Raw genomic sequence first — 15,893 nt, 5'->3', positions numbered from 1 at the left:
CTTTTGGTATCGGTTGAGACCTGTTTTGTGTCCCAGAACATGGTCTATTCTTGAGAATGTTCCATGGGCATTAGAATAGAATGAGTATTCTTTGGTTCTGGGGTGTAGTGTTCTATATATATCTATGAGGTCCAACTCGTCGAGTATGGCATTCAAAGCCTTTGATTCTTTGCTTAGTTTTTGCCAGGGTGTTCTGTCTATTTCTGATAGTGGAGTGTTGAGGTCCCCTACTATTAATGTATTTTTATTTATATGTCTCTTTATTCTGGTTAAGAGTTGGCTTGTGTATCTTGCTGCTCCCCTGTTGGGGGCATATATATTTATAATTGTCATATCCACTTGTTGAATACTTCCCTTAAGAATAATATAGTGCCCTTCTGCATCTCTAACTATAGTCTGTAGTTTAAAATCCAATTTATCTGATATGAGAATTGCTACCCCAGCTTTCTTTTGAGGTCCATTTGCGTGAAAGATGGTACTCCATCCCCTTACTCTCAGTCTGAATGCATCTTTGGGTTTGAAATGAGTCTCTTGTAGACAGCAAATGGATGGGTCATTTCTTTTTATCCAATCTGCAACCCTGTGGCGTTTTATGGGATGGTTCAAACCATTTACATTAAGACTGATTACTGAGAGATATGATTTTAATGTTGCCATGTTGCCACTAAAGTCTTTTTTGTATTGGCTGTGACTTTCTGTTCTGTATCACTCTTGGGGCCTTCTTACTTTTATAGAACCCCTCGTAATATCTCCTGTAGGGCTGGTTTCGTGGTTACAAAATTGGTTAGTGACTGGCGATTCTGAAATGTCTTTATTTCTCCATCAATTCTGAATGACAGCCTTGCTGGATAAAGGATCCTTGGCTGCATGTTTTTCTCTGAAAGAGCTTTAAATATGCTCCCCCAACCCTTTCTCTCATTCCAGGTCTGTGTAGACAGGTCTGACGTAATTCTGATGCTTAACTTGGTACGTGAGAAATTTCTTTGCCCTGGCCGCTTTCAATACTGTATCCTTGCATCTAATATTTGCGAAATGCACTATGACGTGACGTGGCGTAGGTTTGTCATGGTTGAGCTTGGGAGGGGTCCTCTCTGCCTCTTGGACACGAATGTTTGTTTCCCTTGCTAGATTAGGGAAGTTTTCAGCTACAATTTGTTCAAATATCTCTTCTAGACCTCTGTTTTTCTCCACCCCCTCGGGGATGCCGATGATTCTAACATTGGATCGTTTCATTGAGTCAGTAATCTCCCGTAACCTACATTCGTGGGCATGGATTTTTTTAAGACCATCTTCTATTTTCATTTTTTCCTCTATTAACCCATCCTCCAATTCACTAACCCGTTCCTCTGCTTCTGTGACCCTGGCCGTCAGAGCCTCTAGTTTTGCCTGCATTTCTGTCAGATTCGCTCTCATTTCTGTCCTTAGGGATTCTATATTCTCAGTAACCTTTTCATTAATAGTTTTTTCAATTCTACTCATCATTTTGACCATCGTTACTCTGAATTCCATTTCTGATAATTTGGTTACATCCATATCCATTATTTCTGTGGCAGAGGCCACAGACTCACTGTCTTTTCTTTGCTGGGGGGGGCTTCTCCTTCTTGTCATTCTGATGAAGAGAGGTTGCGGGGTTTCCAGAGCCCAAATTATTGACTGGGTCCCAGGCCGTGCCCCTTGTTTTATAGGGATCTTAGGGATGTGGGCTTCTTCTTTAAAGATTTTATTTATTTATTTATGTGGCAGCCAACCAGCGAGAGAGGGAACAGAAGCAGGGGAGTGGGAGAGGAAGAAGCAGGCTCCCAGCGGAGGAGCCCGATGAGGGACTCCTTTCCGGAACGCCGGGATCACGCCCTAAGCCCTAAGCCGAAGGCAGGCGCTCAATGACTGCGCCACCCAGGCGCCCAGGTTGTGGGCTTCTTGATTTTTCAGCCTGCCCTCTGTGTTCTGGGGGAGGGGCCTGCCGCGCCGATACTCAGGCAGCCATGTTTGGGTAGAGTCTCCGCGTCCCCTGTGAGGGGGGATGGGGATGGGCACTCCCTGAGCCGGTATTTCCAGGCTTTTGTTCTCTGGCGGCTTTCCCTGGCGGTTTGCTGTGCCTCTTCTGAGAGTCAGAGCAGCAGCGGCCAAATTTCAGCCTCTGTCACAGAACAGAGGGATTGCGGCCTGTTCTCTACTAATGTTCTGGCCACTTTAACTCTGTTACTGTTGGTGCTGCTCAACCCTGCAGCGTCCGGGATGTGCGCCCCACACCCTGCGTCCCAGCCCTCACTTCCAGGGCCGGCGCGTCTCTGTCCTTTGTGTTTCTAATGCCGCCAGCCGCCAGCCGCCCCGCGCCCGCTCCCGGATCTCCCGGTCTCAGTCTGGATCCAGTGAGCTCACCGGGATTCCGGGGTTCCGCGAGATGCCTGGTGGCGCGCGCACCCGGCTCACAGTCTCAGTCTGCTGTTTTGCGGGTGCCGTCCGCGAGCCCCGCCCGCTCTCCCGTGCAGGTGGCTACCACTTCCCGGCGCCCGAACACGGCGGCTCCCTCCCCCTTCCATTTATCTTCCGATATCTGTGCACAGTTTCATGGCTCCCCGCTTCGTACCTCAATACTCAGCGCTGGAGATGTTCATTTGTAGAGATCCAGATGCGTCTTCCTGTGTCTCAGGCTGGTTCCGTGGTTGTTTAGGCTGGTCTGGTACCTATCCAGCTCGACTCGGAGGACTGGCTGAAAACGGTGTCTCCTACTCCTCCGCCATCTTAACTCCTCTCAATAATCATATGATTTTTATCTTTCCTTTTGTTAATGTGGTGTACCACATTGGTTGATTTGTGAATGTTGAGCCATCTTTGTCTCCCTGGAATAAATCCCACTTAATCATGGCGTATGATTGCTTTTATGTGTTGTTGAACTCAGTTGGCTAATATTTTGTTGAGGATTTTTGCATCTATGTTCATTAGGGATTTTGGCCTCTAATTTTCTTTTGTGGTGTCCTTGTCTAGTTTTGGTATGAGGGTAATGTAAAATGAGTTTGAAAGTTTTCCTTCCTCTTTAATTTTTTGGAAGAGTTTGAGAGGGGTAGGTGTTAAGACTTCTTTGAATGTTTCGTAGAATTCACCAGTGAAGCCAGGTGGTCTTGGAATATTGTTTTTTAGGAGGTTTTTGATTACTGATTCAGTCTCCTTACTAGTGATTGGTCTATTCAGATTTCTATTTCTTCATGATTCAATCTGGGAAGATTGTACATTTCTAGGAATTTATCCATTTCTTCTAGGTCGACCAATTTGTTGGCATATAATTGTTCAAAATAACCTCTTAAGATCCTTTGTATTGCTGTGGTATTGGTTGTAACACCCTTTCTTTCATTTCTTTCTTTTTTTTTTTTTTCATTTCTGACTTTGAGCTTTTTTTTTTTCTTGTGGGTCTAGGTAAAGGATTGTTATTTTTATCTTTTTAGAGAACCAGCCCTTAGTTTCATTGATCTTCTTTATTGTCTTTTTAATCTCTGTTTCATTAATTTCTGCTCTGATCTTTTTTTTTAATGTTTTTTTATTATATTATGTTAGTCACCATATAGTACGTCCCTGGTTTCTGATGCAGTTCGATGATTCATTAGTTGTGTATAACACCCAGTGCACCACGCAATATGTGCCCTCCTTACTACCCATCACCAGTCTATCCCATTCCCCCACCCCCTCCCCTCTGAAGCCCTCAGTTTGTTTCTCATAGTCCATAGTGTCTCATGCTTCATTCCCCCTTCTGATTACCCCGCCTTTCTTTATCCCTTTCTTCTCCTACCGATCTTCCTAGTTCTTATGTTCCATAGATGAGAAAAATCATATGATAATTGTCTTTCCCTGCTTGACTTATTTCACTTAGCATTATCTCCTCCAGTGCCGTCCATGTTGCAGCAAATGTTGAGAATTCGTTCTTTCTGATAGCTGAGTAATATTCCATTGTATATATGGACCACAGCTTCTTAATCCAGTCATCTGTTGAAGGGTATCTCGGTTCCTTCCACGATTTAGCTATTGTGGACAATGCTGCTATGAAGATTGGGGTGCATATTGCCCTTCTCTTCACTACGTCTGTATCTTTGGGGTAAATACCCAGTAGTGCAATTGCTGGATCATAGGGTAGCTCAATTTTTAACTTTTTAAGGGACCTCCACACTGTTTTCCAGAGTGGCTGCACCAACCTGCATTCCCACCAACAATGTAGGAGGGATCTCCAGCAATTGCTGTTTCCTGCCTTGTTAATTTTTGCTATTCTAACTGGCGTAAGGTGGTATCTTAGTGTGGTTTTGATTTGAATTTCCCTGATGGCTAATGATTTCAAACATTTTTTCATGTGTCTGTTAGCCATTTGTATGTCATCATTGGAAAAGTGTCTGTTGATATCTTCTGCCCATTTTATGATTTGTTTCTCGTGTTTTGAGTTTGAGAAGTTCTTTGTAGATCTTGAATACCAGTCTTTTATATGTAGCATCATTTGCAAATATCTTCTCCCATTCCGTGGTCTGCCTCTTAGTTTTTTTGACTGTTTCCTTGGCTGTGCAGAAGCTTTTTATCTTGATGAAGTCCCACGAGTTCATTTTATCTTTTGTTTCTCTTGCCTCTGGAGATGTGTCATGAAAAAGGTTGCTTTGGCTTATGTCGTAGAGGTTGCTGCCTATGTTCTCCTCTAGGATTTTGATGGATTCCTGCCTCACATAGAGGTCTTTCATCCATTTGGAGTTTATTTTTGTGTATGGTGTGAGAGAGTGGTCAAGTTTCATTCTTTTGCATGTAGCTGTCCAATTTTCCCAGCACCATTTATTGAAGAGACTGTCTTTTTTCCACCAGATGTTTTTTCCTGCTTTATCAAATATTAGTTGCCCAAAGAGCCGAGGGTCCATTTCTGGGCTCTCTATTCTGTTCCATTGGTCTATGTGTCTGTTTTTGTGCCAGTACCATGCTGTGTTTGTGATCACAGCTTTGTAGTACAGCTCGAAATCCGGCATTGTGATGCCCCCAGCTTTGTTTTTCCTTTTCAACAGTTCCTTGGAGATTCGGGGCCTTTTCTGCTTCCATACAAATTTAAGGACTATTTGTTCCAGTTCCTTGAAAAATGTCATTGGTATTTTGATCGGGATAGCATTGAAAGTGTAGATTGCTCTAGGTAGCATGGACATTTTAAATATGTTAATTCTTCCGATCCATGAGCATGGAATATTTTTCCATCTTTTTGTGTCTTCCTCAGTGTCTTTCAAGAGTGATTTATAGTTTCTACAATATAGATCCTTTACGTCTCTGGTTAAGTTAATTCCAAGGTAACGTATGGTTTTGGTGCTATTGTAAATGGGATGGATTCCCTAATTTCTCTTTCTTCAGTCTCATTCTTTGTGTATAGAAATGCAACTGATTTCTGAGCATTGATTTTGTATCCCGCCACATTACTGAATTGCTCTATAACTTCTAATAGTTTGGGAGTGGATTCTTTTGGGTTTTCCATATAGAGTATCATGTCATCTGCGAAGAGAGACAGTTTGACTTCTTCTTTGCCGATTTGGATACCTTTATCCCGTTTTGTTGTCTGATTGCTGTTGCAAGGACTTCTAGTACTGTGTTGAATAATAGTGGTGAGAGTGGGCATCCTTGTCGTGTTTCTGATCTTAAGGGAAAGGCTTCCAGCTTTTCCCCGTTGAGAATAATATTTGCTGTAGGCTTTTCATAGATGGCTTTTATGAGATTGAGAAATGAACCCTCTATTCCTACACTCTGAAGGGTTTTAATCAGGAAAGGATGCTTTTGTCAAATGCTTTTTCTGCATCTATTGAGAGAATCATATGATTTCTGAATTTTTGTTTCTGGATAAAATCTAAGACACTGATAGACTTGCAAATGTTGTACCACCCTTGCATCCCAGGGATGAATCCCACTTGGTCATGTTGGATATTCCTTTTAATGTACAGTTGGATTCTATTAGCCAGGATCTTGTTGAGGATTTTGGCGTCCATATTCATTGGGGAAATCGGTCTGTAATTCTCCTTTTTGATGGGGTCTTTGCCTGGTTTGGGGATCAAGGTAATATTGGCCTCATAGACTGAGTTTGGTAGCTTTCCTTCTGTTTCTATTTTTTGAAACAGCTTTAGGAGAATAGGTATTATTTCTTCTTTGAATGTTTGGTAGAATTCCCTAGGAAAACCATCCGGGCCTGGAGTTTTATTTTTTGGAAGATTGTTTATCACTGACTCAATCTCTTCAGAATTAATTGGCCTGTTTAAAAAATCAATTTCTTCCTGTTTCAGTCTTGGTAGTTTCTGGGTTTCCAGGAAGGCCTCCATCTCTTCCAGATTGCTTAATTTATTGGCATAATGCTGTTGATAAAAGTTTCTAATAATCCTTCCAATTTCATTGGTGTTGGTTGTGACCTCTCCTTTTTCATTCATAACTTTATTAATTTGGGTCCTTTCTCTATTCTTTTGGATAAGTCTTGCCAGAGGTCTGTCAATTTTATTAATTCTCTCAAAGAACCAGCTTCTAGTTCTGTTGATCTGCTCTACTGTACTCCTGGTTTCTAATTCATTGATTTCTGCTCTAATCTTGATCAACTGCTTCCTCGTGTGTGGATTAGGCCTGTCCCTCTGTTGCTGTTCCAGCTTCTTGAGGTGAGAATATAAAAACTGCATTTTAGATTTTTCTATTCTTTTGAGTGAGACTTTGATGGCTATGTATTTCCCCCTTAGGACTGCCTTTGCAGTATCCCAAAGGTTTTGGACCATTGTGTTTTCATTCTCGTTGGTCTCCATAAATTGTTTAAATTGATTTTTGATTTCCTGGTTTATCAAATCATTCCAGAGCAGGATGGTTCTTAGTCTCAAAGTGTTTGAGTTTCTTCCAAATTTTTCCTTGTGGTTGAGTTCCAATTTCAGAGCGTTGTGGTCTGAGAATACGCAGGGAATAATTTCAGCCTTTTGGTATCTGTTGAGACCTGTTTTGTGACCCAGAACATGGTCTATTCTTGAGAATGTTCCGTAGGCATTAGAATAGAATGAGTATTCTTTGGTTCTGGGGTGTAGTGTTCTGTATATATCTATGAGGTCCAACTGGTCTAGTATGGCATTCAAAGCCTTTGCTTCTTTGCTTAGTTTTTGCAAGGGTGTTCTGTCTATTTCTGATAGCGGGGTGTTGAGGTCCCCTACTATTAATGTATTTTTATTTATATGTCTCTTTATTCTGGTTAAGAGTTGGCTTGTGTATCTTGCTGCTCCCCTGTTGGGGGCATAGATATTTATAATTGTCATATCCCCTTGTTGGATACATCCTTTAAGAATAATATAGTGCCCTTCTGTGTCTCTAACTATAGTCTTTAGTTTAAAATCCAATGTATCTGATATGAGAATTGCTACCCCAGCTTTCTTTTGAGGTCCATTTGCATGAAAGATGGTACTCCATCCCTTTACTTTCAGTCTGAATGTATCTTTGGGTTCAAAATGAGTCTCTTGTAGACAGCAAATGGATGGGTCATTTCTTTTTATCCAATCTGCAACCCTGTGTCATTTATGGGAGCATTTAGGCCATTCACATTGAGACTGAATACTGAGAGATATGATTTTAATGATGGCATGTTGCCAGTATAGTCTTTGTTTCTATAGATTGTGACTTTCTGTTCTGTATCACTCTTGGGGCCTTTTTACCTTTATAGAACCCCCCTTAATATCTCCTGTAGGGCTGGTTTCGTGGTTACGAAATTGGTCAATGACTGGCGATTCTGGAAGGTCTTTTTTTCTCTATCAATTCTGAATGACAGACTTGCTGGATAAAGGACCCTTGGCTGCATGTTTTTCTCTGAAAGAGTTTTAAAACTGGCCCCCCCCCCCAAGCCCTTTCTCTCATTCCAGATCTGTGTAGACAGGTCTGACGTAATTCTGATGCCTTTGCCTTGGTACATGAGAAATTTCTTTGCCCTGGCCGCTTTCAATACTGAATCCTTGGATCTAGTATTTGCAAAATGCACTATGACGTGACGTGGCATAGGTTTGTCGTGGTTGAGCTTGGGAGGGGTCCTCTCTGCCTCTTGGACACGAATGTTTGTTTCCCTCGGTAGATTAGGGAAGTTTTCAGCTACAATTTGTTCAAATATCTCTTCTAGACCTCTGTTTTTCTCCACCCCCTCGGGGATACCGATGATTCTGACATTGGATCGTTTCATTGAGGCAGTAATCTCCCTTAACCAACATTCGTGGGCGTGGACTTTTTTAAGTCCAGATTCTATTTTCACTTTTTCTTCTACTAACCCATCCTCCAATTTGCTGTTACGTTCCTCTGCCTCATTCACCCTGGCTGTCAGAGCCTCTAGTTTTGACTGCATTTGGCTCATAGAATTTTTAATTTCTGCCAGATTCGCTCTTATTTCCGCCCTTAGAGATTCTATATTCTCATTTACATTTTCGTTAATACTTTTTTCAAGTCTGCACATCATCTTGACCGTTGTTACTCTGAATTCCATTTCCGATAATTTGGTTACATCCATATCCATTAGTTCTGTGGCAGAAGCCACAGACTCATTGTCTTTTCTTTGCTAGGGGGGATTTCTCCTTCTCGTCATTCTGATGAGGAGAGGTTGCGGGGTTGTCCAGAGCCCAAATTATTGACCAGGACCCAGGCAGTGCACCCTTGTTTTATAGGGATCTTAGCGATGTGGGCTTCTTGCTTTTTCAGCCTGCCTTCTGGGGGAGGGGCCTGCCATGCCAATACTCAGGCAACACTGTTTGGGTAGAGTCTCCCTGTCCCCTGTGAGCAGGGGTTGGGGCTGGGCACACTGTGAGCCGGTGTTTCCAGGCTTTTGTTCTCTGGTGGCTTTCCGTGGCGGTTTGCTGTGCCTCTTCTGAGAGACAGAGCAGCAGTGACTGAATCTCAGCCTCTGTCACAGAACAGAGGGATTGCGGCCCGTTCTCCACTGATGATCTGGCCACTTTAACTCTGTCTGTGTTGGTGCTGCTCAACCCTGCAGCGTCCCGGGATGTGCGCCCCACACCCGGCATCCCAACCCTCACTTCCAGGGCCAGCGCGTCTCTGTCCTTTGTGTTTGTAACGCTGCCGGCAGGCCCCGCGCGCTCCCGGAGCTCCCGGTCTCAGTCTGGTTCCAGTGATCGCACCAGAGCTCTGTTTCAGTCTGGTGGCGCGCGTTCCCCGGCTCAAGGTCTCAGTCCGCTCTCTCGCGGGTGCTGGTCTGCGAGTCCGCCCGCTCCCCGTGCAGGTGGCTACCACTTCCCGTCGCCCAAACGTGGCGGCTCCCTCCCCCTTCCGTTTATCTTCTGGTATCTGTGCGCGGTTTCATGGCTCCCCGCTTCGTACCTCAATACTAAGCGCTGGAGATGTTCATTTGTAGAGATCCAGATGCATCTTCCTGCGTCTCAGGCTGATTCCGTGGATGTTCAGGCTGGTCTGGTACCTATCCAGCTCGACTCAGGGGACCAGCTGAAAAAGGTGTCCCCTACTCCTCCGCCATCTTAACTCCTCCTCCCTGCTCTGATCTTTATTATTTCTTTCCTTCTATTAATTTCGGGCATTGTTTGTACTTTTTTTCCTAGTTTCCCTAGGTGTGAAGTTAAATTGTTTGAGATTTCTCTTTTCTTGAGGGAGGTGTGTCTTGCTATGAAATTCCCTCTTAGAATCATTTTTGCTACATTCCATAGATTTTGGTATGTGATATTTCTGCTTTCATTTGTTTCTGTGTATTTTTTAAAAATTTTTCCTTTAATTTTTCATTCACTCTGTAGTTATTTAGTAACATGTTTAGTCTCCTTGTATTTGTAGTTTTTCCCGTTTTCTTCTGGTAGTTGAATTCTAGTTTCATACTGTTGTGGTCAGAAAAGATGCTTGATATGATTTCAGTCTTGTTGAATTTATTGAAACTTGTTGTGTGATCTAATATGTGATCTATCCTGGAGAATGTTCCATGTGCACTTGAGAAGAATAGGTATTCTGATGCTTTGGATGGATTGTTCTGTACATATCAGTTAAGTCCATCTGGTCTAATGTGTCATTTAAGGCTGATCTTTCTTTATTGATTTTCTGTGGAAAAGACCTAATATTTTAGGGGCTTGCTTGGTACTAGTAGCACTCCCATACAACCACCACAAATTCAATATAGTATTAATTTATGCTATATATAATTTAAATTAATAGACATTTCTGCTATGTGGCAGACACTATACTAGGCACTAGCACTACGTCAGTGTGTAACGCAGAGACAGTCCCTGTTCTTACAGAGTATATGCACTAGTGAAGATATTTAAAACTGAACAGTTTCAGGTCAGTGTGACAAGTGTTTTAAATGGGGAGGTACAAGTGCAAATAGCAGAGATTACTTATTTACCCTGGGTGCATCAGCACTGGGTAGGGTTCTCAGGAAGGGGTGTCTAAGGTGAGACCTGAAAAATAAAAAGTTAACCAGACCTATAAGAACAGGATAAGGGCTCCATGCAAAGGAAAAACATGTGGAAAAGGCCAGAGTTATGCTACATTTTACAGCAGTTTTACCAGCAGTTTACTTTCTATGACTAGAACTTAAAAATACTAGGGGAATTATGGAGCTGTAAGAAAGTTGCAGAAAGATGGGAAAACCACACACTAAGAAGTTTGGGCTTATGTTGTGGCTAGTAAAGAGCCATAAAATCCATAGAAAGATTTTAAATGAGGGAGTACTGTCAGGTTAGATGTTTAGATTTTTTTGCAGGCTTACGAAGAATGGATTGGGAAGGAGGGAAAGTAGCGTGTATGTGGGAGGGGAAAGACTGAAGACGGGACCAACGGGGACCAACAGGGACCACTGTACACCAGGCCAGCAATGATAGTAGCAGATAGAGCCACAGTGAGCAAATTTCTCTTCTCTTGAATTGCCCCAAGTCTGAAGTGAAATAGAGTAGCAGTGGGTCCTAGAGTGTCTGTAGCTGGACCAGGAATGGGAGTAAACATTCTCACTCTCACTGATGCTTCTATGAACTGGTATGTCCTGTTCTGATTTCATATGAGTCCCATGGAAGAAATCAAATGAGACCCCTAGATACAAAATCTTGTACCGTATTATGATTTTATTTACCTCTTTGGCCAATTTATAACCTGTTTTATCCTTTGATACTGCTCAGTTGTGTTTTATTGGGGTTTAAGCATTACATCTTAGGTAGAGGGTGTTGAATATTCTCTTTATGGTAATTTTTATGAAATTGTGTTTACAGGTTCAGAAAGTGCTTCTCCAGTCCATTCAGCTCTGGGATCCCGGTCACAGACGCCTTCTCCTTCCACGCTGAATATAGATCACATGGAACAGAAAGATCTGCAACTAGATGAGAAGCTCCACCATTCTGTTCTTCAGACTCCAGATGACCTAGGCAATATTTGGAAATTAGATATTTGCCATTTTTTCCTTTTAGGGCATTAGTGTTAGGAGATCTTATCATTTAAATTATTTAAAATTTTGTTTTTGAGAGGGTTAAGTTAGAGACAAGTCAGTTGATTTATCACTATATTATGAAGGTTCCGTCGAGTATGGAGATGTTAACAGTGATGGTTAAAACTGCAGTGTTTTTTGTTTTATTTCATTGGGTTTACATCAGACTCTTATTTTTTATTATTGTGAAAGACAATTTGGTAACTTTTTTATAATACAATCAGTTATTATACACTTTATGTGGAAAGAGAAAAAAGTCAAACATGAGGAGTAAAGGACTTACATATAGAATGAGCCTGTAAATTATGAGCACATTGAGATATTATCAAGTAATAATCTTTACTAACTTAGTAATTATTTTGCTTTTTCCATTATATACACTGAATAGAATAATGGATATTTTTTAAGCTGGAGGAGACCTATAGTGATATATAGCTAAACCATCTATTTTACAGTGAGGAAGCATAGCCTTATGAAGGTTATTAAATAATTTGTACAGTGTCACATAATGCATGACAGAAATGAGACTAGGATTCAAGGTTACCTATATTTCTTACATATAATCTTGCCAATTTTATTAAACAAAAGAAATATAACTATAGAAATTTTAGATTATGTTTAAGTGTAAGTAAAAATATTAATTTTCCCATGTTATTATAATATCCTTTTTAATACTAGGCCTGACTTAATTGTGAAATATATTTCTTTGGAAGTTTTAAGTGTTGTACAAAGAAACAGACTTATGAAGACTTCCTATAGGAATTGCCTTCAGCCTGAGATTTTTTATTAATTGATGCTATAACCTGAAGTAGCCATTCGATGAAAGAGAGAGTAGCTACTTATAAATATGATCTTTATATCAACTATAAATGTCTCTATCTGGTATCTGCATCATTTCCTTCTTAGGTAAATCCAAGTACAAGTGTTATAGAATAAATAATTATTGCCATAATAAGGAATTATGAACTAGGGAGGTTTTGATCTTATCAGGAAAAAATAACACTAATGCATATTGACATTTTTAAAAATCACTTTTGTGGATATTTAAGTCATTTTGTGTTTTTGTGATCAATTCTTAGAAAAAGTACTGACACTAGTATATTTTTTTCTACAGAAATCAGTGAATTTCCGTCTGAATGTTGTAGTGTGATGGCAGGGGGTACACTCACAGGATGGCATGCTGATGTTGCTACTGTAATGTGGCGAAGAATGCTAGGCATTTTGGGAGATGTCAACGCTATTATGGATCCCGAAATACATGCTCAAGTTTTTGATTACCTCTGTGAACTTTGGCAAAATCTAGCTAAGGTAAAAAAAAAAAAAAACAAAAAAACAAAAAAAAACCCACACACCATAAGAGGAGAAAGAAAGAAAAGTGTTGAGAAGTAGAAGCGTTAGATCTCATTGCCACCCACCACCCCCCTTACTATAAACTGGTTCCTATCCTAGCAAGGTGAAGTCACTTAACCATGTTTAAATATATAATTAGTGATAGGAACTGGAACTGAACTCAAGTTTAAAACAAACTGGAAGAACACTTTTATAGGTTTGTTGCATTTTATTTGAAAATTACAGATTAGAGATAACCTCGGCATTTCAACTGATAACCTGACCTCTCCTTCACCACCAGTTTTGATTCCTCCACTGAGAATTCTTACACCTTGGCTTTTCAAGGTATGCTTAATATATAGAATACTAATTTAAAAGTAAATACATATGTAATCAGTTTTAAACATCTGTAGATTCTTTGGCTTTTGTATAGTCTTCTAGAACACTTAGTTTTTAACTAGTCATTGGGGGTTATATAGAGAGGAGAATGGGCATAACAAAATTATTATACCATATGTAATCAGTTTTAAACATCTGTAGATTCTTTGGCTTTTGTATAGTCTTCTAGAACACTTAGTTTTTAACTAGTCATTGGGGGTTATATAGAGAGGAGAATGGGCATAACAAAATTATTATACCAGTGCATCATTTTTACTTATTTAATAAAACAAAAATGTAGAAAATTATGTTTTTATTATATTTAAGTGAAGTGTAAATCTCAAATTTGTGTCAGAATATGCTGTGTATTTTTAAAGATTTAATTCTTGTCTCACCTGGGTGACTTAGTTGGTTAAGCGTCTGCCTTCAGCTCAGGTCATGATCCCAGGGTCCTGGGATTGAGCCCCCCATTGGGCTCCCTGCTCAGCGGAGAGCCTACTTCTCCCTCTCCTTCTGCAACTCCACCTGCTTGTGCTCTCTTGCTCTCTCTGTCAAATAAATAAATAAAATGTTAAAAAAAAAAGATTTAATTCTTTTGAGCATTATTTGATATGTTTGGTGCATTTTCCTAAGTGAAAACAGTATGTGGTTATTCATGCCTATGTTGTTTCATTTTAATAGTAACAGTAGTTTCATTAATCCTAATAATTGATTCATTAAGAAATTGGGCCAACAGAGAAATAAATGAAAACAAATATATTGCTTGCTATATTCAGTTTAACAGTATTTGTTTTTGAGTATTAAAACTAACATTTTTAAATTGTAGGCAACCATGTTGACTGATAAATATAAACAAGGTAAATTACATGCGTACAAACTTATCTGTAATACAATGAAAAGAAGGCAAGATGTTTCTCCAAACAGAGATTTTCTAACACATTTCTACAATATAATGCATTGTGGATTACTTCATATTGATCAGGTAAATATATACTTTCTAACCAATTGCTTTATAAATTATCTTTGATTCTTGATTGTTTAACTCTTGACTTTTAAGGTCTAGAATTAAATACTCTGTTATGTAGTCATTTTATTTACAAGTTTCTTCCATTTTGTGACCTCATTTGTTCTTGAAACCATAGTTGAAGAGCTATTATAGCTAGGGGATGAACTTGTTTATTAACTGTATCTTTCCTCTAATGTTAAAATAACTAGTTTGCTTTTTGAAAATATTAAGCCATCTTTTGCTTAGACTGACTACATGTTTCTTTAATGTCCTAATGTACTCATTCTTGGGTGTTTTGTAATTGTTACTTAATAATTGGCAATCCAGGCATATGGACTTTCTCATCTAGTCATGCAACAGAGGTTTTTTGCACTCTAAGAGTTAGCACATCATATTTTCTTACTTCCATAGATTGTATTAGCATAGTGACAGTTCTATTGACTTGGCATTTGTATCAGTGCAATCATTACAGTAACCAGTCATAAATATGACTCTACAACATTATTTCAGGGGTCTTGATCCTGGCCATAAAACTAAAAAAATCTATGGGAGGTTATAAGCCATGGTAATGAAACATTTTAATCATAATGTGGTTAAATTTCACATACAGTTCATTTAAAGAACATTAAACTAATATTGAAAGAGGTAATTATATCTCTCTTCCCGAAAAATGAAACTACTTATTGCATTAATTTGAAATAGTTATTTACAGTGTTCTACCTTATAAACATGTCTCAAACAAAATGACACCTTTAATTACTTGACAGAGAGACCTTTTGTTTAGGATAAATCAGACTGAGTAATACAACGTAAAACACTGCATCCTCGTGTTGAATTCCAAAGGCAAAGTGAATGAATAACCAAGTTAAGAATACTCCCTCAAAAATGCCTAGGTCTGTATTTCTGAGGCTAGATATTTGTCATCAAAGGACTTCAGTTTATCTAATAAAGAGAATCCCTCCAGTTGCCACATAACAGGTCATGCAACTTTAGAGATCAGAGATCTCACATGGAAGCAAGTAGATGAGAGAAGGAACCACTCTGCAGTTCAGTTTTATGATACGTGGGCCTTACATTTTCAACTCTCAGAAGCAAAGAGCCTTCCAACTTGCTCTCTAGTGTGAAAAAAAAAATGCTGTATTGATGTCAGTTAAACAGATGTGTTTTAAGTTTATTTTGACAGAATATAATAGTAAGCATGGATTATTTAGAAGATTAAAATTAGTCTTTCCAATTAGGCAAGGTATGGTAATTGCCTGTTTTACTGTTTCATGTGTTATCTTTTTTTAAGAGTATTGATTAGCTGATACCCAAGATTTATTTAAGATATTCTTTCCCCCTTCTTTTCTATCCTAAGGATATTGTCAATACAATCATCAAGCACTGCTCACCTCAGTTTTTTTCACTTGGTTTGCCTGGTGCCACAATGCTTATTATGGATTTTATTGTAGCAGCTGGTAGAGTGGCTTCTTCAGCTTTTCTCAATGTAAGTTTTTATTTCCTGTTCTTTGTATTATAACAGACTGTAGTTAAACAGGACTCAACTAACAAAGCAACAAGGGAGTAGCCCTTGTTAATAAATTTAACCAGCTGATATTCAGGAAAATTTACAGTTTAATTGAAGTTGCTTTTTTTTTTAAAGTAAATTTTGAAGTATAAGAAAGTACTAAATTGGGGTGCCTGGGTGGCACAGCGGTTAAGCATCTGCCTTCGGCTCAGGGCGTGATCCCGGCATTATGGGATCGAGCCCCACATCAGGCTCCT

The 15,893-nt window shown here is 39.6% G+C and overlaps 1 protein-coding gene across 8 annotated transcripts in view; it reads left to right on the top strand.

The window, feature by feature from the left end:
- RALGAPA1 (Ral GTPase activating protein catalytic subunit alpha 1) overlaps window positions 1-15,893 on the top strand; it is a 258,245-nt gene that overhangs the window by 116,082 nt on the left and 126,270 nt on the right. For all 8 annotated transcript variants that reach the window (XM_045799896.2, XM_087858978.1, XM_087858977.1 and 5 more), the window contains 5 exons: window positions 11,205-11,357; window positions 12,531-12,724; window positions 12,992-13,090; window positions 13,950-14,105; window positions 15,487-15,615. In XM_045799896.2, coding sequence (XP_045655852.1) covers window positions 11,205-11,357; window positions 12,531-12,724; window positions 12,992-13,090; window positions 13,950-14,105; window positions 15,487-15,615 — 731 coding nt within the window. The remainder of the gene's footprint in view (window positions 1-11,204; window positions 11,358-12,530; window positions 12,725-12,991; window positions 13,091-13,949; window positions 14,106-15,486; window positions 15,616-15,893) is intronic.

Source organism: Ursus americanus, chromosome 35, assembly GCF_024610735.1.
Source record: "Ursus americanus isolate L20-20 chromosome 35, mUrsAme1.1.p, whole genome shotgun sequence".
In the NCBI taxonomy this organism is placed as follows: Eukaryota; Metazoa; Chordata; class Mammalia; order Carnivora; family Ursidae; genus Ursus; species Ursus americanus.
The sequence above is the reverse complement of the archived record's forward strand: the minus strand, read 5'-3'. Positions and strand labels throughout refer to the sequence as shown.